The sequence below is a fragment of the Argentina anserina genome, chromosome 4 (genome assembly GCF_933775445.1).
Source record: "Argentina anserina chromosome 4, drPotAnse1.1, whole genome shotgun sequence".
In the NCBI taxonomy this organism is placed as follows: Eukaryota; Viridiplantae; Streptophyta; class Magnoliopsida; order Rosales; family Rosaceae; genus Argentina; species Argentina anserina.
Window position 1 is genome coordinate 11,508,420 of NC_065875.1, and position 26,718 is coordinate 11,535,137.

The following is a 26,718-nucleotide window of genomic DNA, read 5'->3' on the forward strand; positions in this document are numbered from 1 at the left end:
TCGGGAGGTGGCCGAGTCGTTGGCGCAACAGATGGCCGCGGAGAGAGATGCAGCGCAGTCAGCCCTTGTTGAGGCAGAGAAACTAGCTAGACGGGCGAAGGAGGAAGCGGAGGTGGAGAAGGCTCGCGTGGCGGAGGAGGCTGCAGCCAACGCAGTGGATGCATTCAAAGCATCATCGGAGATGACATAGTATTTGGAAGGATACTACGTCGCAGCCGTGGGCGATATGATTGCCCAGTTTGAGGAGCTGGGGATGATAGACCCGTGGTCGTGGGTTCGATTCCCACTAGACGGCGCCAATGTTAATGTAGTGAATTGCGCTGATACAATACGCTACTCTTTGTTGATGTGATACACCGTGCTCCTTGTTTCTTTTCTGTCACAAGTAGCACGAGTCGTCAAAGTGGAGACCACGACAACGTGGTCTTCAACTCTCCGATGCTCATGTTAGGTTGGTAATAATTTATGCAGAATAACAGTGGGTAGTTAAGTGTACTTACCTTATGAGGTCAATGGTTTGACCTTTTATAGTTGAATTGAGGTAGATCTTTCACTCATCTTCCGGTGTGGGACAAAGTCTGATTAAGGTGTTTTCTGGAGCCTTCTTTAGGATGCGCGTGAGGGCGTGTCCGTAGTCGGTTTAGGCCGCATGACGGCCCATTGCACGATTAATGCGGTTGGCTCACTGCTGGTATTGTGAGTCCGGGCTATTTATTAGCCTTAGTGTGCTGATAGTTGCACTGATTATAGTGGGCATAAGCCTATGCCAACACCCGCTATTCGGATAGCGGAAACAGGTAAGAGGCGGGGATAGTATTTCAATCCTCATCCCCATACCCACCCAATAATGTATTATATATTTAATATAATTAATTAATATATATTCACTCAAATAAATTAATAGAAAAATTAAATAAATATCAAAATATATTTCATGATTATTTGCACATACAATAATTTTTGATATAAGGAGATAATTTTATCATGATATTAATTTTTATTTTGGTTTTTTTATATTTTATATACTTTATTAGAATTTTTTACATTAAAATAAATTGCTATTAACGGGTATTTGAGCGGATATGAAATCTTGATCCCCTAAGAGTATCTTATTATGGGGATCGGGGGGTATTTGAGCGGATATGAAATCTTAATCCCCTAAGAGTATCTTATTATGGGGATCGGGGTGGGTGGAGATGCAAATAGAGTTGGGTATAAATATAGTTTTTCAATCCCCTGCCCGTGCGAACCAAAAAACAATCTGTGGAGACTGAAATCCACTTCATATTGGAGTGGCTTACTGTTTGCTACGTACCATCAGAAGATGAAAGTGGACATTTTCTTTTAAGAACACGATTGATTGACTCGTTTGTTCTTCCACGCATGCATGCAATCAGAAGGTGAAACTGAACTGTCTGTCATACATAAACGCAATAACGCATACATCAAATCTGCATTATGTTCTGCTGTGTTCTAAACTATTGACTAGTGAGATATTGCCATCACCTCGAAATGTATCCTTCACTTTTAGAAACCAAATTCACCGACGATATGTACATAAATACCTAGGCACGCCACTCATGGCAATGGCTCGTCTTGGTTAAAAAATAAGATAGTCCGCCTTGGTAATTTCCCCATACGAGTCAATATTCTACTGATCAAAGCTTCCTTCTTCCCAGCTACTGGAAGATTACTTGCTGTCAGATAGTACTTCAAGTCCACGACAGCCAAATTCTTCAACTGCAACATCATGCAACATATTACAACTGATTAGCATAATGAAAACCCGTAACGAAAACTTAACAGGATAATCAAATTCCATGCAACTTTCTATGTGCTGTTTATGGTGGGAAGGGAACCATTCAGTCTCAAGGGTTTTTACTGGAATTAGCCGAGAATTAATAAATATTTCTGTGTCCAATTTTATAGACAGATGAAAAATTTAAGCCACCTACCTTTGGTCTACACAACTTTATATGCGAAAAAATTCCCCTTTACAAAGGGCTTAATAAAGCTATATAAGTAAGACCCTTGGGAACTGAGTATAACGAAGCAACTTTGGTTTCACCTTTCCGTTATCTGCAAGTTCAGCCCAGTCGTGCTTAGAAATCTCTTTAACTGCAAGTTCTGCAGCGGCTTTTCGTGTTTTGGTAGTCTCATTTGCTTTGTTTCCAACTTCACTTTTCTCGTCATAATTTTCTCCATAAACGGATTGCTTGAACTCTTCAATTACTCTAACAACTGCTGGTCTATAAGGCCACAAAATATTAAAAGTAAAAAGATAAGAAAATCAATTATTTCATGGTTCCGTTTTTTAAAGTCAATTGAGAATGTCTGATCATACTGTTCTATAAAATTATGGGAAGAAACACAAATACAAGGAGGCGGGACGCAGACTGTAACCTTGAGAAGCTTTCCTCAGGAGGGGAAGTTTCATCTATAATTTCCGGTATTTCATCCTCGTCCAGAGCAAGGGCCTGCAACAGATGGCTCGGTTACATAAAGTCACAAAATTGGTGTATCACTGTAGTACAGCTTACTCTTTAACAGAAATGAAATTTTACATGCATAAAGGCTGCGGGGTGTTAGACATAATTTGGCAGTTTTCAATGGAAAGAACTAAAAGGATTATCGAAGCATGTGGTTTTGCAGAGATGGACGATTTTTGGGAGAGAGTAATATCTGGGCATCGTAATGGGCCTCTATATCTGGGATTCTAAAGATTATACACTTTCCCTCTGTCATTCTAGTTCAGCAAGAGGTTGTGGTCAGGATTCTTAGTCTTTGCCGTTATACATACAGTGGAGCTGTTTAGTCATTAGTCTTCCTTGCTGTTTCCTGTGGACTTCTAGGCTCCTTGGTTTGTGCTATTTGTTTCTTCAATAAAAAAGCTGATTCTTATGAAAAAAGTCCAACGTACAATCTAAAGATGATCAACTGCTACATTTGACCTGGAAGTTGTGGTAGTCTCCCGAGCGTGTGGATACAACATGTTCATCAAGAATCTATCCAGTGTTGGAAATTGTTGGTATAGGGGGTAGAGAATAGGTACTGGAGGTAAATGTTTAGGCATCGGTAGTTGTACGCGTAACATGGTTAAACCTTGGTGATCTTGTTGGTACATGTAATGGTAGCAAAGAGTTCTCTCGTCATTATTCATAGTAAGGTGTTAAGTCCTCAAGGTTGAAGGTTGAGCTGATTGTAAGGTTCGAATGATTATCTCAAACGCAGGCATTTATGGCAATCCTCAATACCAGTCTATAAATGCACCCTTTGCACCTATTTGGACTGCTTCTAGCACATAACAGCACAACAAATAGAACCACTCTTCTATAGTTCAATATCCATTTCACCTAGTCACGAAAACATTAGGATGACGTGTGGATCTTCCCTCACAGACTCTGTTTGACTCGAGTTTTACACTAATACATAATAGTGCCACATTTCAAAAACTATATATCAATTATTAATAATATGCACTCATATTAAAAAATGACATACCAAGGTTAGAAAATTGGAAAACTGTGACGGTTGATTAAAGCAGAAGCCTCTCTAATTTGATCATCACTTGCATGAAGCCCTGCAGCATCTGAACTCATAATAAGCTGCAAATTGTAACAATACTTGTTAGAGGACTATTCATGCAAAATATTTCAAAACAAATACAAGTCTATCTCTTGCCTCTTCAGAGTGTCTAATGTGGAAGATATATCATGTGCATCCCCGGAGGCTCAACCTGACCACCAGCACTAATTATTTCATCCTGCGCATTGTGAAAATTGGTTAGTTTTTGTTCTTAATTCAACAGCAGATTTTTTTTTATACTAATTATAAGAAAGATTAGAAAGCCTATATAAAAGAACGGTGGCCCAGTTAAATGGTTATGTTTGTATTGAGCGAGCTACTATGCCGCTGTGTACACCAAGGGCACTTGACCCCTATGTGAATTACAGAAACCTCAGATGGACCACGGCAGGGTTATTACACTCAATCACTAAACTACTTTGTTAAATCACTCTGACATATTTATTTCTGTATAAATTAGAATGTCGAACAATGTTCAGTTACCCCATCCTGTTCCAAATTACTAATATATATGAGCCTTCAAACACAGTGGCATCGATTTGTTCCTCAGAGTATAGTCATCGAAACATCACATAGTTTTGCATTCTAACGAACTTATAGGTGTTTAAGGACTTTAAGCAATCTTAATTTGTTTAAACAAGATTCATAAATCAGCATCAGCCTTTCACCTTCAAATGGATGCTTTCTAATTTATGTAGTAAGTAATGATGTTAAACTACTAACTGAAACGGGTATAAACTTGTTGGAAAAATAAAGCAAGTAGATCGGATACAAAATATTAATCCAAGAAAAGAAGAGAAGAAAAAAGTATGTTACAGTTGATATATATTAATAAGGAAACCATATTTTAAGATGGGCATTAATCCAAGAAATGTGACCTTGTGTAAATAACTGGATACTTATGCAATCACGTGCATCACCACATCCCCAAGAATGTATAATTGAGAACAAATTGAGAACAAATAAAATCGTACGCATCAAAACAAACTTAATTATTGGTGTAACATAACCTTACTTGAGCAACAAGAGCAACCAGTTGAGGAGGAGATGAACTGCCATGAAATGCAACTGCGAAACTGCAGAAAAGTATAAGAAATAAAAATGATAGAGAGAGTAACAGAGCTATGGAAAACCTAAATGCATTAGTCATTGTAAAAACTGTTTAAATATTTATAACACTGAGCTCGAGTCAAACTGTAGGCACTAACTACTAACCGCTTTAGCCGTAGCATGGATTTATGTAGTGCAATGAAAACACATGTGCTACCCATTAATTCCTGCAATGGAAAAACAAGAAGCATCAGGCATATAAGTTATCCTACAAGGCAATGAGACCAACTTCTACAACACAAAATAAAGTTCAAGATTCATTGCAGCATCATTTACACAAACACCTACGAGTATAGTTTCACATAACTAAGAACATTTCTTGTTTACTTATCATTGAGTGAAAAAATTGAAGGAACTCATCTCAATCATATTTCCGACCCCTATGACAATAATATTTTACTCAAAACTTTCACCAGCAGTTAACATTTTATCCCTCCTTTCCATTTCTTTATGCAATCATCAAGAAAAGTACAATAGACCTTAAATAGGATATACAGATGCAACATCAACTACATCAGTCTGATCGTTCCAGCAGTATAAATGGATCAAGGATTCAAACCTGATCACTAGGGAAAGAAAGGTTGAGGGCCTCAAGTTGTGATACTCTTGAAGCCAAGGAGTCGAAGTTGTCCAGTAGAAATCCTTTTGATCTCTGAAAGTTCCTCTACTGAGAACTTGATATTTTCACTAGAGTAGATGAAACAAGCATGAAGATGTTGAGAATCTAAATCAATAGAGGAATAATTGTATGTAGCAGAGAAACAGTAAGATTGATTGATTAGATGATGGTTCAATGAGACTAGACGACTAGTGCAACCACACATTTTTTATCTACTTTTCTACATCTGACGATTTTTTTCTCGTCACAAAAAGGGGTCCACTATCTCACAGAGCATTCGTACGACTAAATCTAGGGTAGTATTAAGAAGGATAAGTGCCTGTCTCCATGTAAGACTAAAGGGGTCCTCTATCTCACTGCATTTCTGTTTGTTGGATTTTCTAGTTTCCTTAATTCTGGAACCTAAACATAGTTCTGTACTTGTCTAACGTTCCCGTTGTGTTCTTAAATCAGGACCTCTTCTTGTCAGTTTTCATTATCTGAGTTTCTGTTACAAAGCCTACTGCCCAAGGTTTAGTTCTGTGCCCCTTGTTGAGGGTTGACTTGAACCTTTAACATGCCAGAAAGGAAAGATAGCTGACGACAAACTAAAACGAAGAACGAAGGTGATGGGGAAAAGCAGCATACATACTTTTTATAGGGTTGACAACGTTTTGCAGATTCCTGTACCAGTGCACCAGTATCAAAACAAACAAAAGATCTTTCGGCCTGCAGAAAACATACACAGAAACTGATGAATATTCAATGTGAACAGCATAACACCTAATCACAAACATATATTAGACACACATAATGATACACCTAAAACCATTCTAATAAGCAAGATAACATTACATAATAATTGTAATTCTATCAAATAGAGTGGATTTAAGGAGTATATTAAAGTAAAGAACACATTTTCAGCACAATGCATGTCTTTATCTGACTGGGTGCAATTCCACGTGTAAATTAATGAGTATGTCCTACAGGTTCCTTCAGATGTTTTTTTAATACTACCAATGGAACATATGATATTACAATAGAAGTATGACGATCATAACACTTGCAATAACTCCAGTCTTGAAAAAAATTGATTATAATTAAGAGATTAACTGCTGACAAAATTTGCTACATTTGAAGTTTAAGCACTTAAATGAACAAATCAATTATCACACAAATCAAGAGGCACATAAAGGCTATACAATAAAGGGGCTGAGTTAATCTGGTATCACCTTCAAAGGACGGTTAGTGACTGAATCAAGCCAGAAGATTGCTCCTATTATTATCAAGGAAAACAATTATAAGCTCAAACTCATAGAACGCTGCTGGTGGCAATATGAAACTAACTGTAAACATAATAGGTGATACAAGTGCCTGGATTAGTGGGACGAATTAGAGCATATGAACTGAGTTGAATTGAAAGCCCACTGGCAATTGAGAAAGTGATTTTTCTAATAATGCATTTCTTGAACATTCGCCTTCTTAGTTGATCCTTCATGTCTTCCAATCTGAAATGAGAACAGACATTTTCAAAAAAGAACATTTAAACCTGGCAATGTGAGAATTATTTATTTAATTCCACTAACAAGAAGAAAAAAAAGTAATTGTTTTCTCCTATTCCTGGTGTAAATTACGGAAATGGTGGCACCATTCCACCATATACGATCTAAACTGGTCATAGAATTTACTTTTGTGTAAGAGGGTATATTGGTGGCTAATGCCTGAATTTAGGTATACCCCACTTATTCAGCAACAGAAAATGAGAGGTCTAAAGGAGAAACCTAGTCCAAAAGATTGAGAAAAGGTAATCCTTGTCATTGTTTAGATGACAACAATTTCACTGACTGAATGTATAATAACCACTGTTGCCTCTCTCTTTTTTTCTGCTCAATGATGCAAAAAACAGCTGCTTATAGTTTTTTTTTTCAAATATTTTTCGATATGTATGATTCATCTCAAGTTATTTTATAGTTCCATTGAACTCAATGATTTGTTTGCATAACACCATGGACATTTTTACAGAACTTAGATGTCATGCCTTTCTAATGATTATTCCACTTTTACTGGATTATATGCTTCTGAAAATGTGAAAGATTATCTTAGCTTTTAGATAAGCAATTTTAACATGCAAGGAATCAGTTGTTGGCTTGTTGCCCAAACACATTTTCTATGTGATACTTCTCAAGAAGTAACATAAGAAACATAGGAAGAAACCAGGAAAATAATTTGTAGGCCCAATTACATTAGCAACCCTTCTGATGCACACACTTAACACTATAAAATAAAGAAAGAACTAATAAAAATTTTCCTTACTTTTCTCCCACTTTTGGCATGAATTGAGCAAGTTCATCGCCTGTGAGTCCAACTAAATCCTGAAATATAAAAGTAATTGGCAGCATATGAGTTTGATGAGCCAGAAGAAATAAATTAAAATATCTAAAGGAAACGGTATAGCCATACAGAGTAGAAAGTCAAAACATTGAATTCATTATCAGGGTGACACAATGGAAGAAGTTCAAATGAAATGCCAAGATCTTGTGCATCCTGGAAATGAGAAACAGGTTGAACTTCTTATAATGGTGAAATTTTGATAGCATTGAATAACGGAAACAAGAGAATCAATACTTTAGCCCGCTTCGATGTGGTTCTCATCATGTCTGTCTTTGTGATTCCTTTAATGTTGCCAAATGGATCATCCTCATTTGTAAATAAAAGAACACGCTTATCGGCTGTCCTCACAGAGCTGACATTAATGATTATGACAACCACCACAGATATGGCTATCAGAATAAAAAACACATAGCAGGCTAAAAATGATGAAAAGGAGAGGTGAAATTTGATAACACATGTTACCCTTTACGCAACAGTGCTTGGGCTACCCAAAGGGCATTATAAAGAGAATTTTCTCGTGACCCGGAGTTAATACCATACTGACTCCCAACTTTGCTCGTGAATGACTCTGCAGCAAACAAAGAAAAGAGGGAATTTTTTAACTAGAAAGGCAATTAGGCAAAAAAAAAAAAAGACCCTGACTTGAAAATAAAAGCGGCATGGATTACATAAAACCGACAATTTCAGTAGTAAAGAGAAGCAAATTCTGTTGGTGATAAGCATAACTTGGGCTAAAGCTAATAAAGCTGTAATTCTGTACGACCCTCTGAAGTTTAAAAAGTTACAATCCAGGTATGGTCATCAAGGTTACCAGCTATTCTGGAAAAAAGAAGAGTTATACAATGGATAGGTTAACTTACACTTAATGGAGCTTAAAAGGAACTAAAAGAAGAAGTATTTTACTGGACTGCAAATATTAACTAAGTATAGTTTTTGCAAGGTTCAAGGAATTTGTCTCACAGGTCTACCCCCAAAACACATAATTGGAGCCTGGGCAAACCTTTTGTAATCAATCTTTTCTTACGTTTCCACTAATTCTTAATACATTCTTTAGCCTACATTCACCAACATAAAGAATTTAGGAATTATAGCATCTTGAGTATAACACATAATTATCTGATGCAGCAAAACGGTGAATCCTGTATATAGGACATCTGAGTAATATCTAAAATAAATCATTTGGAATTGAGTTATATAATGATTACAATCTCTGTAACAAAAGACTGAAGAGTATTGAACATCAAGATTATTTCACCAAGGAGATACCTTCTACATTACTAAACTCTTTTACCAGCCTTGCTGTTGGCCTGTCCAGATTATCTCGCTCAGCAACATCAAATACATACACACCATTTAAGTCTTGCAGATTTCTCTTTTCCCTCTGCATGCACACACATAAACTGCACATGAGAATGACTTGTATCATGACTGAGCTTATAGTCAAGTCAAGTTCATACCAACCGAAATTCATGTAGTCTTCACTCCAGCTAGTTACAAGAACATAGGTAACAAAGGAGAAATGAAGAAGAATAACAAAAAAGAAACACAACTCGTAGATGAACCTTGTAGCAATGGAAACTATGTCTTTTTTAGAAGAAAAAAAAAAGACATCTCATCTTTAAGTCTAACAGCAAAGAAGAGCTGCAAAGGAAAAAAAAACAGGAAACACAACAGAAATAGTAGCACATCTCAAGGTTCTTTTTTTCTGTCTTCTCTAAAGTCTTGTGTGCTTCTTAAAATAGTAGATATAGCCATATGGGGTCAAGGTGTTTGCATGACTACAAGACTTTACAAAAAAAATACAGAGACGAAAGACACAAAAATCTAGCAGCACAACCAGGTTATATGTAAACAGAAAATCCACTTCTCCTGTATGCTTGCACTTAAAATCTAGAAACTTTAAACATCAACATTCAACATTATTAAAAACTTGTAGCGGTCATAAAAAAAAAGACCTTGTACCGGAGACGGTAAACTAAACATCAACAACAAAGTCAACTACAGAACCAAGTAGTAAGAAAGTTTCATACATCTGAGGACTGAGACAATGTTACAAACATTTCAGCTCAAACAACTTACAGTATTAAAGAAGCATACAGCAACTTCATCATACGACGAACTTATGATCTGTTTCCTCAGCGACTCCGAAATACAACTCACAGCAACATGAAAATCAGTCACCTCCTCCCCGTTCTCCTGTCAACATCAACCAACAAACAAACAAACAAAGCCTCAATCAATTAATCAAACAAAGACTAAATGTTGACTTCAGCTATCAAACTCTGTCGGCTTGGCTTCGAAACACAATGTGTGGAAAACTGAATCATTCAATTCAATTCCATATCAATCGATTAAACACGAACAGCCACAAATTCATAGATGAAATTGCAACTAACACTAGAACGAGTAGAAATTGAAATCAAACTCACGGCGGGAGAAGTGGTGCTGAACATTTTGGGAGAAGCATCGACGAGGTACGCTGCCAAGTCCTTGGTGGCTGCCTTTTCCTGATTTCGAGAGCAGAAAAAATTAGTAGAAATTTAGACCTAGAAAACCGAAAATGAGCAAGAAGAAGAAGACGAAGAAGAACCTGATAGAGCTCGTTGTCGGAGTCGTCTTCGTCATATCGGAAAATGTCATCGGCGTCATCAAAATCCATGGCGGTTCACAGAGTCTTTCTCTCTCAGCTTTTGAATTCTAAACAAAAGGCTCTGAAGAGTGTCGCGCAAACTAGGCGCAGAGAGAGCTTATATAAGGCTCCATTTCCCACGACCCGTAATGGAATTACTGTTTTGTGACGTACTCGATAATGGAATTACAATGAGTGCCACAATTAGTTTCTGTTTTGACTTTCAGTTCGTTTTTCAGGTGTACAGACTAGAGAGACCAGTATGAGACTCTTGAGGTAGATAGTTCTATTGTTTGATCACCTTTATAACATTAAACACTAGTTTCTGTTGATCATGTTTGATTTGAGATGTAAGGCTGTCTAGTAATTTAGGTGGGGAACATTGTAAGTTTGTAACAAGCTCTGTTAATTGCTTGCTAACTTAGCTAGAGGACATAGATTCATCAGTAATATATATATATATATATACACAATGAAAATAATATCACAAAGTTGAAACTCCATCAAGAGGTTCATCCACTAACTTGTAGACAGCCTCTTCAAAAAAAAAAAACATGCAGAGTACTGTGGTGTGTTAAACTGCACATATGCATAGGTTTAATCACTACCAAAACCAGACATTAGACCTATATATACATGGGAACTATTACCAAAAACCATCAAAACATAACTTCATTTGTAACCAGCAACACACTATCACTTGCGCTGCTTCTTGCAAGGCGATGGTGTTGACGGACCTAATTGCTTTGACTTCTGGCTTGTGCGCTTCCGACTACGAGGATATGCATCATCAAGAAACTTGTCATCTTCCGTAAACAACTCCAAGTTTTCAGTCATCAGCAAAAAATCCACTTTATTCTCATCAAAACCATATATGTAACCCATTTGGATAATTCTGCTCAATGAATGTGCGGCAGCGGGGCTTGCCTGTGCTAGTAGTCCTTGTGCGAGTTCATTGGCAAATGAAGTAACGAATTCCAAATCATCTTTTCCTCCATTGAAGCCTGTTTTATCAATGAACAGCCGCTTCGTATCCTTCTCCCAAAGAACCAGCTTCAGCTTTTCCACTTCCACCGTTGAACCTGCGCGTGGCATTAGTTGATAACATACTTCAGTTGGTTTGTCAGTCTTACACACTGTGAGTACACTTAACGACTTTGCACTCTCAAGTCTCTCTTTCACCGACATATTCAGCTCAGGACTAGCAAGAAAAGCCAGAACAATTTTGGTCAAACTCCTGCCAATCAATCCATTCTTTTGTTCGACCTTTTCCCAATGCTCTGGTGATAGTATGCCCTTCACAGTGAACTTAACTGATGCAGAGATCTTTCTAACTCCAAGAGATTCATATATTTGAAGAAGTCTTCTATGGGTAACCAAAGAGGAGCTATTGTGAAACCAAACAAACAGAGGTGCCTTATCATAGCTTGAAAAAATTGTTTTCAGTTGCAAATCATCAGCAATGAATGCCTCCTCTTTTCTAATCAGATATATTTGCCCCGACATGGACATTGTGGCAGGCACTTTTGTTAACTTCTGTTTCAGAGTCTCTTCAATGTGTGGATTCTAGTTGTCTACAATATACCTCCAAAACGAGCTGCATTTTTCAATTGTCACTTTAGAGTTGTTCATTGAAGCCCAATTGTCCCATAGCTGCAAGTAATCGTTGATAGAAGGATTTTCAGGAACTCCAAATGCAGAAGAAAAAATGGGTAGAAGCTCTTTGTTGTATGATTTGTCCAGACTGAACAAAAAAGAGCCGAACATATTTTTCTTATCATGAAGTACACAACATTGAGAATTTAACCATTTCCCTGTTGTATCCTTCTGGTCAGGAACCCACACCTCAGAGTTGCCTCTATTTAGAACTTTAGGACTCCACTGGAACTTGTTGAGGAAGCTATATATCCTTGTCAGTGACAAAATATGCCCAGATAGAAGCGAACAAACATCCTGAGGATCAACCTTCACACCAATATCTTTCAACTGACTCTTGTGAGCAGAAATGTGAGGTCTGCAATATGTTTCATCAAAGCTTGGAGCATCCAACCTGTTCAGAATGCATTCCCAAGATGAATCAAACAGAATGCAGTCTTCCGGCACTTTATAACCGTTTGTAGTCTTCAAACACTGCTGCTTTCTTCAGAAAATCTTCCACTAAAGGATCATTAAGTGATTGGGACATCAGAGACTTTATGCACTCTAGCAATGATACAATACCATCGGCGTCAAGCAGCTCAGCTTCAATAGGACTGTGTAAACCTTTGGCTACTAATAGACCTCCTCGCGCAAAATCGGTGATGGCACCTAACTTCTCCAGCTCATCCCTAAATTTATATATGCCAGTACCATAGTACCCGTCATCAATTATAGGAAGATCAACAAACAACATCAACTGTGCCCATTTAGAGCTGAAAATAATTGATTCCTCCGGAGTCTTGAATCCATGCCGAGTTTTTAACCATTTTTCAGACAGCAGCCACTGCAGTTCAGAGTGTTGCAAAGACATAGTTAGATTCATTTCTTTGATGCAACATAACAGCGCCATAACATTGGCAGGAACCAGGCTAGAAGAAGACAATAGAGATCTAAAGTGAGCAGCTATCATCACGGTTGTTCCAGTGTTATCAACTACAACTCCCAATGCTTTCAGTTCATCAATAAATTGTCTAATTGTATTGTCATAATACAACTCATCTATTGCAGGGACTTGAAGGATACTCAGCAAGGAACCCCACTTAGGATCAGGAAGAACAGTTTCGGAAGGACATTTGAAACCTCGAGTTGTCTTTACCCAAGGAAGACATTTAATCATGTTGATCAAGACAGCAGCTCCAGATCCCAACCATCTAACACAGTTAAGAATCAGCAAACCACAACCACCAGTCATAGAAAACAGATCTGAAGTTAGATTTACATTCTCTGCAATCAATCTTTGGACCATATTGACATCATATGTCACTCCAAGTAGCCCTAACTCAGATAAGAATGAACCTAATCTGCTTCCATAGAATGCTTCATCAACAATTGGGAGATTTATAACTTTTGACCAGCTTTCAACTTCTATCTCAGATTGCAACAAGAGAATAGATCCTTTGGGAGGCTTGAAACCTTGACGCGTCTTCAGCCACTTCTTCTCCTTCATAACAGCCAACCAATTATCATCAACCATGCTCCTCCCTACAGAGAACCTAATGAAAGTAAGCAAAGAAAATGTGGATTCTTTGCTCATTCCAGAAGCAGCAAGACACATAAAGCGAGTGGTGACCAGCTTTCTTATATTGTCAGAATGAAACCGCACACCAAGAAAGTTCAGTTCATCTTGGTAAAGCTTGATATTATTCATATAAAATTCTTCTTCCACAATATAAACGTCAATCAGAACATGCTTCATCAAATCAAAAAGAGCTTTTCCTGTTTCATCTGGAAGAATGACCTCACGTGGAGATTTATAACCAGAGAATGTCTTCATCCACTTTCCATTCTTAATACTTTCAATGAATCTTTTGGGTATGGATGAATTCTTGGTGCGTAATAATCTGATCCAATCAAGGAGTAAAAAGGCTTGCTCACACAAGAGTCCATGAGATGCAATCTGTAACACCACATCTGGAGGACACAACTCCGGTAAGTCCATAGCCTTGCTATACTTGCCAAAAAAATGCAGGACTTCCTTCTCAGGGGCAGATGCCCCAAGAAACAAGCTACTTTTAGCATAAACATCCCCTATGTCAACATACCCCTGTTCAACAAATGGATTTGGAAGTCCAAACAATTTGGCCCATTTGCTTCCTGATGAAGGGATTAGAGTTGCATTTCTTTTCACTCTCACTTTACCAGACCCATCAACAATTGGAATTTTACCACATAGATCAGATATTTGATAACCGGTGAGGAAGCCTTTCTTATGAGCATGATAAAGGAAACTGGATAACCGGACTGCAACATTGAAGTCCTACTTTACATGATTCAAAACTACCAAAGCATAATTATATGCGGAAAGAGATTTTACTCCTGCACTGTTCATCTAGCCAATTGCATATGAATGAGCGCTGCTTTAGGGGATGACTTTTCTGGTAATTCAAAACAGCTTCCAGTGTCTTAAGTGGCAAAAAATACACATGATCAGGATAACCAAATTCCATGTTTCACTTGCTAAGCCATGTGTGAAGCTCCAGGTCCATAGCATATCGAACCTTAAGTTCCTTTTTTGTTGTTTTTAAGATTGTAGACAAGGCCAGACTTCCTTTCTGATCTGTATACTTAAGAAGAGGTATGTTCTCAATGCTATTTGAGTCAAAGTCTGCCTCATTACCTGCCAGGAAACCAAGTAGTTCAATGTAGACTTCATCTGATAATAACAAAAGATTACATGAGTTGATGCAGGCAGTATACCAATCATCATCTGCATATGCCACACCTAGAAATTCCATAATTTCCCTGTACTTCTCAACATCCATAGATGAATCCAAGACCGTCTTTAAAGAAGATGACAATGAACTACTAAAAAAAGCACCTTCCGTTTTAATTTTAACAACCAGGTCCCTGAATTTTTGCTTGATTCGTACAACCAGTTGAGGCATACTTGAGCAAAGATTATCTCAGAAAATTCTTTTACTATGCACTATATTTAGACCTTGCAACCTACTTCTAATGGACTCCCGTACTGTATTGAACTCTGGAGTGGGCGAGTTTTGAGCAGGCAAAAACTCAAATGGCTGACTTCAGTGACTTGATGAAGAAAAGAGGGAGAGTTCTCGCATGCAATGTTGAAAGGCATTCACAAAGGCTGATGGGACACATTGAAGAATTCCAAGGTTCCATGTATTGTCCAAAATTATGGATTCTCGTGAAGAAGCAAGGATGAAGTCAGCTTGAATTACAAAGGGAAAGTTTGTGATCATTGTTGTTGGCCGGAAAGCAAATATACCTACAGGAGACACTCCTCTTCTCAGCCTCTTTCCAAATGGAAAAGCAAGAGCAATCACCCAGTTCTTCACATCCATTCTTATATCAACTCTATTCTCAGGTTCCACTGGAAACTCCTCTCTCCACAAGTAATACTTGCACAATTGCTCAGTTTCACCCGTCTTTTCCTTCACAGAAAGTTGCAATTAGTTGTTTTACTCCTTAGCCCTGTATTTTCAGTCTCACTGAAAATAGACAATGTTGAGACATCATCAGCCTTTTGAGGATCACACCCACGTACGTATAGCCACTTTATTTTGGACAAGAACAAGAGAATCTCAGGGTGCAGCTCCAACAGTTGTCCTCTCACCGCTTCCACCTTGTCCGGCTTTAGAGGAAGTATGAATGTAGTTGTTGGCAAGTCCTTGCCATGCCCATATACAGCCTGAATCGTTGAAACTGACAACTGATCTCCTGCATTTGATAGGGTCAATCCCTCCTTAATGGATGTGAGAAAACTATGTGACGTTCACACGAGTAAATCAAACACACATATTGTTTTAGTGACCAATTAATTGATGAAGTTAATTTTGTTGAAACTTTGAGCAGCCTTTGTTGAATGTAAGAAACAAATCTACAACCTTATGGTGATAGGTGGCTGATTTATTTGATAAAAAAAGAAGAATGCATTGATGAGCATGTTAACATTGAGCATGAATCAAGAAAGAAGATTGACTTTGCTTCCATGCAAATGCATGAATTGCACAAAGATATTTGTCTATATAAAAACATGAGAAATAGTGCAATAAACATATAAGAACAATAAGGGAAAGATTATCTTGTGTGTGATTAAGAGTGAGAGATAGAGAGAAAACTTCAAGTAGAGAGTTTTGTGTGTGTAGCAAAATAAAGTGTGTGAGTCTTGAAGTAGTGTTTCTCTCGGTGTAACATTTTCCGTATAATAGAGGTTCTTTATTGTTGCTACCCGTGGACGTAGGCACTTTGCCGAACCATGTTAAATCCCGGTGTTCTCTATCATTTTTATTTTCCGCTTGTGGTTGTGAGTTATTTCGATTTCCATTCTACAGTTCATTCTTCTGCATTCCCCAACAGCGTTAACCCATTCAGGAACTATATTACCAATACCACAGATCTTGTTTCTTCCCTGAATTTGATATGGTATGCATTGCTAAAGATGTGGGGCTGAGAACTTACAAGAAACACACTTTTAAATCCAATTCGTGCACAACCAATAATTTATAAAGATCATGTTATGATTATGTTGCTTACAAAATTTTATACAGTAAATTCACAAATAAAAAACATACAAGTAAAAGAAACATTGAAACATCTGTACCTATTCTTGTTCAATGAACAAAAAAAGTTCATCTGAAGAAAACATAATACACATTGGCCGTGTTTGGTACATTGGATATGATTGGATTTCAAATCCAATCCCGGTTAGACTTGACTAGATAGGATTAGAGATGTCAACCTCCTTCATCAGTGAGGTGTTTGGTGAGCATCTTCTTTTAGCAGATTTGATATAATATATAAGCCAAAAACATAATCATACAATGATCGGTTCGACACTTCCAAGCCCATAAACGCCGTCCCCAAACCCCTGTCATCATTCCGATCGAAGACGATTGGCGCCCGCACAAAGAAGAAGAAACTCAAACTTCTGATCACAAGCCCGGCATGGCGGCACCCTGAGTTACTCTCCGTCGGGATTGGAGTATCTCCTATAACCTCAATTTCCAGAAAATGTCGGAATCAGAGAGTTCTGACGGCAGAGAAGGCGATGCGAGGTTGAGACTCAATGGAGGCGGTTGAAATTGACCGCATAAGACTAAGAAGAAACTATGCATGATAAGGTAGTCGCAAGGGAAAATGATGTTGAAGTTTCAGAGAGGAAGAGAGTCGTCAAAATGAAGGCGGACTATTTTTAATAACACCTTTTCTACATGATTTGAAATCAATGTCAGATAAGATTTAAAATTTTTTGTTCCATGTAACTTGGGTCTCCAAACATCTCATGCGGTCAGATTGGCATTTTTTTATTATCAAATCTGTGTCCTATATCCGGGTAAACAAACACAACCATTACAACCAAATAATCGATTATTCAGAAAGTCTTGCACAAACGCATTAATTTTGTTTATTTCTTATTACACAGCAGTGTTCTTCATACTAATTCCTGAGTCGGTTCAACACCTTCTTCGTACTCATTGTCTTCAGCATTCTACAAACCCAAAAACAGATATCAGGAAAAGAACAAAAATAAAAATGAAGGGTCGCTATCAATTTGAGATGAACGTAAAAGATAATGTTTCTTTGGGGTACAAAGGAAATCACCTATATGAGTTCCATCAGGAAATGGATGTCTTTCTGATACAACTTAGCAGATAGGCTGGTCACTGCATGGTGAAGATTGTTAGCGTGAGAGTGATTGAAGGAGTGATTGAAGGAGAGATTTACGGAGTGATTAGTGAAGATAGGATAATTGTACACTTTATAGGGTTATTTATATGACTTTTTCGAAGTGATTATTAAAAGCAATACTGATTTCTTCTTGGTATCAGAGCACGAAGAACTTGCTCTGTTTTTTCTGGGATTTTTTTGTTTTTTCCTTTTTCCGGCAGCAAGCCCGGCCGACAAGGTCTTTCTTGTCCAGCGTTTGGTGCAAGCCCGCCCGACACCTACAGCTTCTTCTGGTATGGTTGCCTACACTAAGTGGGACGACGATGATGGTCTTATAATGCCAGTCTTGTGGAAAGCTATGAATGATGAGATAGTTGATTTGGTGGAAGCATGTGACACTGCGCAGAAAATATGGCAGACACTGGACGACTTGTATACTATTGACTCTGATTTCATATAGGTTCATGAGTTAATGTGCACAGCTTTGAAAATGCAATAGGATGGGCAACCGGTGGCGTAATATTTTACCAAACTAAAAAATATTTGGGCTGAGATTGATATGAAACGTCCTTGCATGATCAAGAATCAGGCGGATATTATTTGGTACCAACACGAGAATGAGCTTGAGCGAGTTCACCATTTCCTGAAAGGTCTTGATGCAAAGCATAACAGTGCGAAAGGGGAATTGCTCAGAAAGACCGAACCTCGTAGCCTTATTACAGCTTTCACATATATCTGTAAAGATGAATCTCAACAAGAGAGTCTTCATCAGACACAAGTTGAAGTTTACAGCCTTACTGTTCGTGCTAGATCTCCAGCACCCCTCCAGCAGGCCACTTCCGCTCCCCTTTATCAGCAAAGACCACCACCAGGTTTCGGGAATCAGCCACGCCCTCCTTGCTCTTATTGTCATGATACTAACCATTCTCGTGCGACTTGTTGGAAGCTGTATCCAAACCTTCGGCCTAAGAGGCCTAGTTATCGTCTCAAGGCAAAAGCAGCAATTCAATTCGTCCATGAACTAGATATCTATGGTGTGGTTGGACATGATCATCATACAGCAGGAGGAGCAATACCTACCGCATCCATCGCTGGTCATGGCAAAATTGGTATGGTTTTAAATATTTCTAACTTTGTTAGTTTTGATACATGGATTATTGATTCTGGTGCGTCTGATCATATGACTTATGACCAATCTTGTTTTACCATTGTCTCCTCCACCAGTACCCTTTGTTACTAATGCTAATGCTGAGGCATTTCCCATATTAGGGTAAGGGTCAGTTCGTATTACTCCCACAATAGAGCTTCACAATGTGCTATATGTACCTGCTTTATCTCATCATTTGATCTATGTTCCCCAATTGAACACTGACGCTCAGTGCTCTGTGACATTTTTTCCTATGTATGTGATATTTCAAGATTTTATCACCGGGGAGTTAATTGGTCGGGGGTATCTAAGGGGCCGATTGTTTCATCTGGATCACACATATGCGGGGGAGAAACCCGGGGCACAGTCTCGGACCGCTTTAATCTCCACTTCTGACAAGCTAAGTGAAGTTTGGTTATGGCATCGTCTCTTAGGGCATCCATCTTTTAGTATTATGAAACAATCTATGTCTACTTTGTTTATTAGTGTGGATGAGTCACTTTTACGTTGTGAGACATGTGTTTTGGGCAAGAGTAATCGATCTACTTATTCCCCTAGTACTTCTAATAAACGTCTTCTTCATTTTGAATTAATTCATTCTGATGTTTGGGGACCCTCCAAAGAGTCTACTGTGTCGGGAATGCGGTATTATGTGTCATGTATTGATGATTGCACCCGTCTTTCATGGATTGTTCTTCTCAAAACTAAAGATGAGGTCTTTCCGGCTTTTCAAGCCTTCTATACCACTGTCCAGACACAATATAATGTCACAATTCGAGTTCTTCGTTCTGATAATGGGGGGGGGGAATATGTGAATCATGCCTTTCATGAGTTCTTTAACACACACGGAATTGTTCATTAAACAATGTGTCTTTACACACCTGAGCAGAACGGTGTTTCTGAAAGGAAAAATCGTCATTTACTTGATATGGCTCGGTGTATCCGTTTTAGTGCCCATATGCCTAAGTACATTTGGGGTGATGTTGTCAGCACTTCCGCCCACCTTATTAATCGTCTTTCCTCTCGTGTCCTTCAGGGGAAAGTTTCATATGAGGTGTTTGCATCTCATGTCTCATTACACTCTTTTCATAATCTTCATGCCCGTGTCTTCGGTTGTGTTGCTTTTGCCTGTCTTCCAAAACACCAAAGGTTTAAGTTGAATGCCCGTACAGTTAAATGTTTGTTTGTTGGGTATGGAGGACATCAAAAATGGTACCGGTGCTATTATCCACCTACCAAAAAGTATTATGTCACTATGGATGTTACTTTCTTTGAGGACATGAGCTATTTTTCCTCTTCCGATACTACTCTTCAGGGGGAGAATTCATATTTTGAAGAGCTGTATCATGGAAAGGGGCCGACAAGTAAGCCAGTAGATATGGTGACAGGTTCAATTGAGATTACCAATGTATCAGCTACACAGGCACCACCGGATGATTCCGGTGTCGTCACTCCAGAGATTCAGGTACCAGAAGATGACAACACAACTGCCCCTCATGTCTCCCGTACTTCTACACCTGACCAATGCTATCCTGGTACGGAATATCACTCATCTGAGGTTAGTCATTCTATTGGGGCCAATACTAGTGAGGCTCATAGTAGACAATATATCTTGCCAAATAGGTCTACTCGGGGTCAGCCAACGAAAAAATATGAACCTACCATTCAGGCTAAAACTAAGTATCATGTGGCAAATTTTATGTCTACCAAAAGATTGTCTAAGTCATATGAATCATTTGTGAATCAAATATCTACTGTATCAGTACCTAACAAAGTGCAGGATGCATTGGGAGATCCAAAATAGAGAAAAGCAATCGAGGAAGAGATGGAAGCATTACAAAAGAACAAACACGGGAGCTTGTATCTCCACCACATGGCAAGAAGACTGTGGGATGTCGTTGGCTGTTTATAGTGAAGCATAATCCAGAGGGGTCAGTGAGCCGGGATAAAGCACGCCTAGTAACAAAAGGGTTCACCCAGACATATGACATAGACTATGATGAGACATTTGCACCTGTTGCAAAGATAAACACTATTCGAGTATTGCTCTCTTGTGCTGCTAGCTTAAACTAGCCACTTAGACAGTTTGATGTTAAGAATGCATTCCTTCATGGAGACCTTATAGAGGAAATGTACATGGATCTTCCGTTGGATATGTGGTTGCTTCTCCAAGTAACTTTGTATGCAGATTGAGAAAGTCTTTGTATGGTCTTAAACAGTCACCTCGTGCTTGGTTTGGAAGATTCTCACAATTCATGAGGAAAATTGGCTACATACAGAGTAATGCATACCACACATTATTTCTCAGACATCAACAAGGGAATGTAACATCCCTAATTATATATGTTGATGATATGGTAGTTACTGGGAATGATATTGTTGAGGTGGATAGATTACAGAAACAGCTAGTCACAAAGTTTGAGATGAAGGACCTAGGTACACTCAAGTACTTCTTGGGCATTGAGGTAGCCCGGGAAAATGATGGTATTTATCTGTGTCAGAAGAAGTACATCTTTGATCTACTAACAGAGACATGTATGTTGGATTACACTCCTATTGATACTCCTATTGAGCATAATCATCGGTTAGCAGAGTATCCAGATCAAGTGCCTACCGAAAAACCTCGTTATCAGAGGTTAGTTGGACGCCTGATTTATTTATCACATACCAGACCAGATGTTGCGTATGCAGTGAGTGTAGTGAGTCAGTTCATGCATAATCCCAGTGTGGACCACATGAATGTTGTTGTAAGGATTTTGAGATACTTGAAGTCAGGCTCCAGGGAGAGGAGTAATGTTTTCTAATCACAATAATATTTCTGAGGTTTGTGGCTTCACAGATGCAGACTGAGTTGGAAATATTACAGATCGGAGATCCACATCAGGGTACTTTACCTTTGTTGGAGATAATCTTGTTTCCTGGAAGAGTAAGAAACAAAAAGTGGTAGCTCGATCTAGTACTGAAGCAGAGTACAAATGTATGGCTCATGGAGTGTGCGAATTGTTATGGTTTAGAAATTTGCTACAAGACTTGATTATTAAGTCTAAGTGTGCTATGCAGCTGTACTGTGACAACAAGGAAGCTATTGATATTTCACAGAATCATGTGCAACATGATCGTACAAAACATGTGGAGGTTGATCGTTACTTTATAAAGGAGAAGCTAGACGCAAAGATCATTAATTTTCCTTTTGTTCATACAGAAGAGCAACTTACCGATATGCTCATAAAAGAAGTGTCTAAAATGACACTTTATGACTCACTTAGCAAGTTGAACATGGTTGATGTGCATGCGACAATTTGAGGGGTAGTGTTAGCTTGAGAGTGAATGAATGAGTGATTGAATGAGAGATTTACGGAGTGATTAGTGGAAATATGATAATTGTACATTTTATAAGGTTATTTATAGGACTTTTTCAGAGTGATTATTAACAAGCAATACTGATTTCTTCTAAGATCAAGAGTTAATGGGTTTGGTCTTTTCTTCCCTATTGAGAACTTTTTTGTCCTTATCTCCTCTGTATGTTTCATAGCTTCACAAATAGCTCCGGGGCTGGGATTTCGCATGGCTTCTCAGTTCTCCCTCAACATGCAGAAACCCTAAAACATACAAAAACCCAGATGAGAAAAATTAGAGATCCATGTATATGGGTACTCACAAAGTCTCACACTTGAGAAAAGAGAAGAAGCGTTTCCTGAACTTGTAGTTTTCTTTTTGGATTACAGAGGTTTGTCTCAGTGAGATATGTGAAGGTGAAGGCCCTCAGAGAAAGTAATGGGATTACAAAACAAAAGAAGAAAGATGTAATGATGAATGTGTGTTTATGCAAGTAAGATAGTCTGACATTGGACAAGACCAGACTACTGATCAAGAAGCCATCTGTTGACAAAGTGCTCAACTGGCTTCTTTGATATCTGAACCCCTTTGCTACATAGCAAATTTTGTTCACTGGGAAATACAGATTCATATTATATACTACTAGTAAAAATATTCATACAGAATCATAGCTTAAACTATAGCTTAATCGGATCAAAAGGTTAATATAGAGTTATTACCGTTACATTAAATTTTATGAGCATTTTTTCTGCTGAATATGAATAGGGCAGCCATGGCACCACCTCATTTCTTTACCCAGGTCATTATTTCACATCATTCCACTGTGTATATGTGCATTGATTCCCCCCCCCCCCCCCCCCCCAATTTGGTCGATATATAAGTACAAGATTTCACTATTCGATCAATTCGATGGCCGTGCATCTGTTTGTTTTCAATATGGTTCCCCAGTTTGTTCAACTAGATGAATTTCATTATACTAACTCAGTATACCAAATTCAAAGTCAGATAACCAAACTATGATTACAAACCTGACCTGCTAAGTTTAGACAGTAAGAAATGAATTGGAAGTTTATAGATATGGATGTTTGTGTGTGAAGAAACAGTCCTCGTAAAGCGGTAAAGCCACTAATGTGCTGGGTTCTTATTTTGCATGATCTGTATGTTTTATTATACTGACTGTTGCTTCTACTTGCAGTTCATTGATATTGGAAACATGGTCTCTCCCACAATCGTTGCCCGTCGTAGTTTGTCTTATCTCATGGATGAGAGGCCTCAGGATGCTCTAAATGATGCAATGAAAGCTCAAGTTATTTCCCCTGTATGGCACATTGCATCTTATCTACAGGCTGCTTCCCTTTTTGCACTCGGAATGGAGGCTGAGGCACAAGCAGCACTGAAGGAGGGTACTGTGCTTGCAGCCAAAAAAAGGAACAGTGCAGCTGGACACAAGTAAAAATCAAGGCTCAGCTCAGTCAGCTGCTCAGGTACCAAATCAGACACTACTCAGCCTTGCTGTCAGCATATATATGTGTTAACAGAAAGTCCCAAACAAGGGAAGTCCAATCTTCATTCATTACCATAATGTTTCATAAATGTGCTAAATTATTCCATTATTTAAAAGATATATGTAGCACTTCAGAAGCATGTTATACATGTACCGAGAAAATTCCCGTCTAATTCTTTTTTGTGAAAATATAGTTTGATTCAGAAAGGAGCTTGACCCTTGACTGTTGCAGATCTGCGGTCCATAATTAAGAGTATTTTTTTCCTGTTGTTATCGATATTAACATTTTAACTAAGGAAGAGATGCCTGTCTGATATGTGTGCATCCCTCCCTCTCCACTCACGTAGTCGACGTTAACATTGTGGTGGCTGAGGGAGGAGTTAAGACTTTGATTTGCATTCAAGCACAACATGTCTCCATCAGAACAATGTTTCAACATTCACTTGCACTTCAATATAGATGAAACTATGGTTAGCCATTTATTTTTACCACCCAGGAAGCTCTAAACGATGCAATGTAAGCTCAGGCATATTAGAGAAGTTGGCACATCTTATTTTCAGGCTGGTGCTCTTTTTGTGATTGTATTGGAAACATAAAGTACAGTAATCCATTAAGCACCGATGAATATTATGCTTAAAGCCTTCAAGAACACTGCCGTTGGACACAAGTGAGAACAAAGGTGCAGTACTAATTGTAACATTTTTCATATTCCAACCGACATAACGGTGACCTTCCACATATATGTGTGATTTGACCTCTATACAAATTTACAAATAACTTTGGAAATACATGGAAAAGACAGTAGATTGGTTTAGAACACACTTGGAAGAAAGTTTTGGTGAAGCAAATCAAGGTGCTGGCATTAGGTGAAGAAGATTTGGATAATTTTTCTTAATTGTGCGAAAATAAGTGTAGAAGTTTTCATGGAACGTTGAAGCAGATAAAGGAATTGAACCTTAAAGTTGCAGTCTGTATGTAATCACTAATCATTCTGTAGCTATTGAACACATACATCATTATTTTCTACACTTTTTTACAATGACAGTACCAGGCGCGGATGTAGCCTAAGGGTTGGTAGGGCTCAAGCCCAACCAAGATGTTGGAAATATATTTGTTAGCAACTTAGCATATGTGATCAATATATAATTAAAGATTGGGTCAGCTTGGTTAAGTGTGATTACTAACTTCTAGCCCACGTGGATAATGATAACCAACTTTGAAACTCCAACTCCTAACCATTCAGGTATAGGTCCGGATAATTCATTGTTTTCAATATCGAAAACCTTTAAATTCGTGCAATTCTTGAAGGATGAAGGCAATTCCCCCTCAAACATGTTGTTATCTACTTTCACAAACATGTTGTTATCTACTTTCAGTGTTTGAGTAGAAGATAATGAGCTCAATGTAGATGGAATGTTTCCAGAAAAAGTATTGTTACTCAAATCAAGAAAGACTAGATCTCCAAATTGCTTCCAACAATTGGGAATTTCTCCAGACATATGATTGCTTGAGAGATCAAGATAGTTCAAGTAACTAACTCTGGTTGCACACAAGAAAGAATCCAACTTTGAAAACTTATTATTGGAGAGATCCAACTTTGAAGCTTTTGAAAGGAATGAAGGGACTCGACCTTCCAATTTGTTCCAACTCAAATTAACTGCGGGGTGATACGCAAACTCGAATTTTAAATCTGCCAATGTTCCCTTAATCTCATTGCAAGAAAGGTCCAACTGTGGTATATAACGAAACAATTCACAAAACCAACATGGAATTATTTCAGAGATTCCAGAACCAGAAATAGCAAGAAAGTCAAGATTTTTCTGAGTTTGAAGCCACTCAGGAAATAACGACATCTTGCAAGAGTTCAACAATAGTGACTCCAATTGAAAAGGAGGAACCCATTTCGAATCAGAATGGAAGTCTAAAGTTAAGAAGTTTGAGGATAAATCCAAAAACTTTAACTTCGAGAGTTTTGAGAAATGAGTTTCCGAATCACCCCTTCCAAATTATTGGAACTAACATCCAGAATCTCTAGCATGGTCAAATTCCCAATGCTCTCGGGGATTGTTCCGCTTAACTAATTTGAATAGACATATAATTCCTCCAATGCCTGAAATCTCGCGATATTAGGGAATGGGCCAGTAAGGTTATTATAGCCCAAATTCAAGAACTTTAACGAATTTTGGGCAAAGGATGATTCACAAAAATTAGAAATGTTTCCCTTGAGATTACCGGACGAAATATCCAAGTATTGCAAAGCACATAACTTGGCAAAAGAATCTGGCATCCTTCCTTCAAGTTGGTTAAAGGAAAGAGAGAGTCATGAAAGAGAGCTCATGTTTCCAAAAACATCGGGAAGTGAACCACTTAATACGTTGGAGGAGAGGTCAAGAAAAACAAGGCTGGTATTGTAGTTACACCATTTGAACACTGATGAAGTGATGTTGTTCTTACCAAGATCAACAAAAGCAAGAGACCGAGAAGTATTAAATTCAGTAAGAGTACTAGAAATAGTTGGAGGAGGAAGTTGACATCCAGATAAAGTCAAGTTTCGCAGACTAGGGAGCTTGTTTAGTGTTTGCGGCAATCAAAAACATTACTGAGATCGACACTACCACTGACGTCCAAGTACTCTAGAGAAGAAAGATGAGGGAGCCAAGCGAAGAATTCTATGGCATTGGTGAAGGTATTGTATGAGAGATCGAGATATTTCAGGTGAGTAAGATTTCCAAGCCCATAATATGGTATTTCACCACCAAGGGCAGAGGAAGAAGAGAGATCAAGATATTCCAACTGGGATAGATTTGCAATTAGATTTGGAATTTCATCACCAAAAGGAGAATCAGATTTCCAATTTGATTTGGAAGTTGACCACCAAAATCTGCACCGGAGAGATCAAGGTATCTTAAATTGGTCAGGTTACCGATGAGCTCCTGAAGTTTTCTCCCGCGGAGGTCATTGTCACTAAGATCAAGGTGTTCTAAATTGGACAGAGAACACATGGTCGCTGGATTTGCACCACTACAACCAGCTCCAGAGAGATCAAGGTATCTTAGACTGGTCAGGTTACCAAAGAGCTCTGACAT

At 38.3% G+C, this 26,718-nt stretch overlaps 2 protein-coding genes across 2 annotated transcripts; both read right to left on the reverse strand.

Moving 5' to 3' along the window:
* Positions 1–1,351: 1,351 nt before the first annotated feature.
* On the reverse strand, positions 1,352–10,390 carry LOC126792757 (ATP-dependent DNA helicase 2 subunit KU70). Its single transcript, XM_050519227.1, is given in 22 exon segments — positions 1,352–1,740; positions 2,069–2,249; positions 2,404–2,539; positions 3,524–3,605; positions 3,682–3,700; positions 3,702–3,763; positions 4,601–4,661; positions 4,801–4,862; positions 5,255–5,271; positions 5,274–5,303; positions 5,306–5,382; positions 5,946–6,022; positions 6,526–6,569; positions 6,668–6,801; positions 7,607–7,665; positions 7,754–7,837; positions 7,919–8,036; positions 8,147–8,252; positions 8,951–9,065; positions 9,764–9,880; positions 10,114–10,191; positions 10,275–10,390. Coding segments are annotated over 22 exon segments (1,890 nt in total). The 5' UTR covers positions 10,344–10,390; the 3' UTR covers positions 1,352–1,578.
* Positions 10,391–24,819: 14,429 nt separating this feature from the next.
* Positions 24,820–26,718, reverse strand: LOC126792175 (receptor-like protein EIX2). The gene is made up of 5 exons (XM_050518652.1): positions 26,464–26,718; positions 26,007–26,198; positions 25,865–25,924; positions 25,653–25,749; positions 24,820–25,553 (listed from the first exon to the last, which is right to left on the reverse strand). The coding sequence occupies exons 1-5, from the start codon at positions 26,716–26,718 to the stop codon at positions 24,820–24,822; spliced, it is 1,338 nt and encodes a 445-aa protein (XP_050374609.1).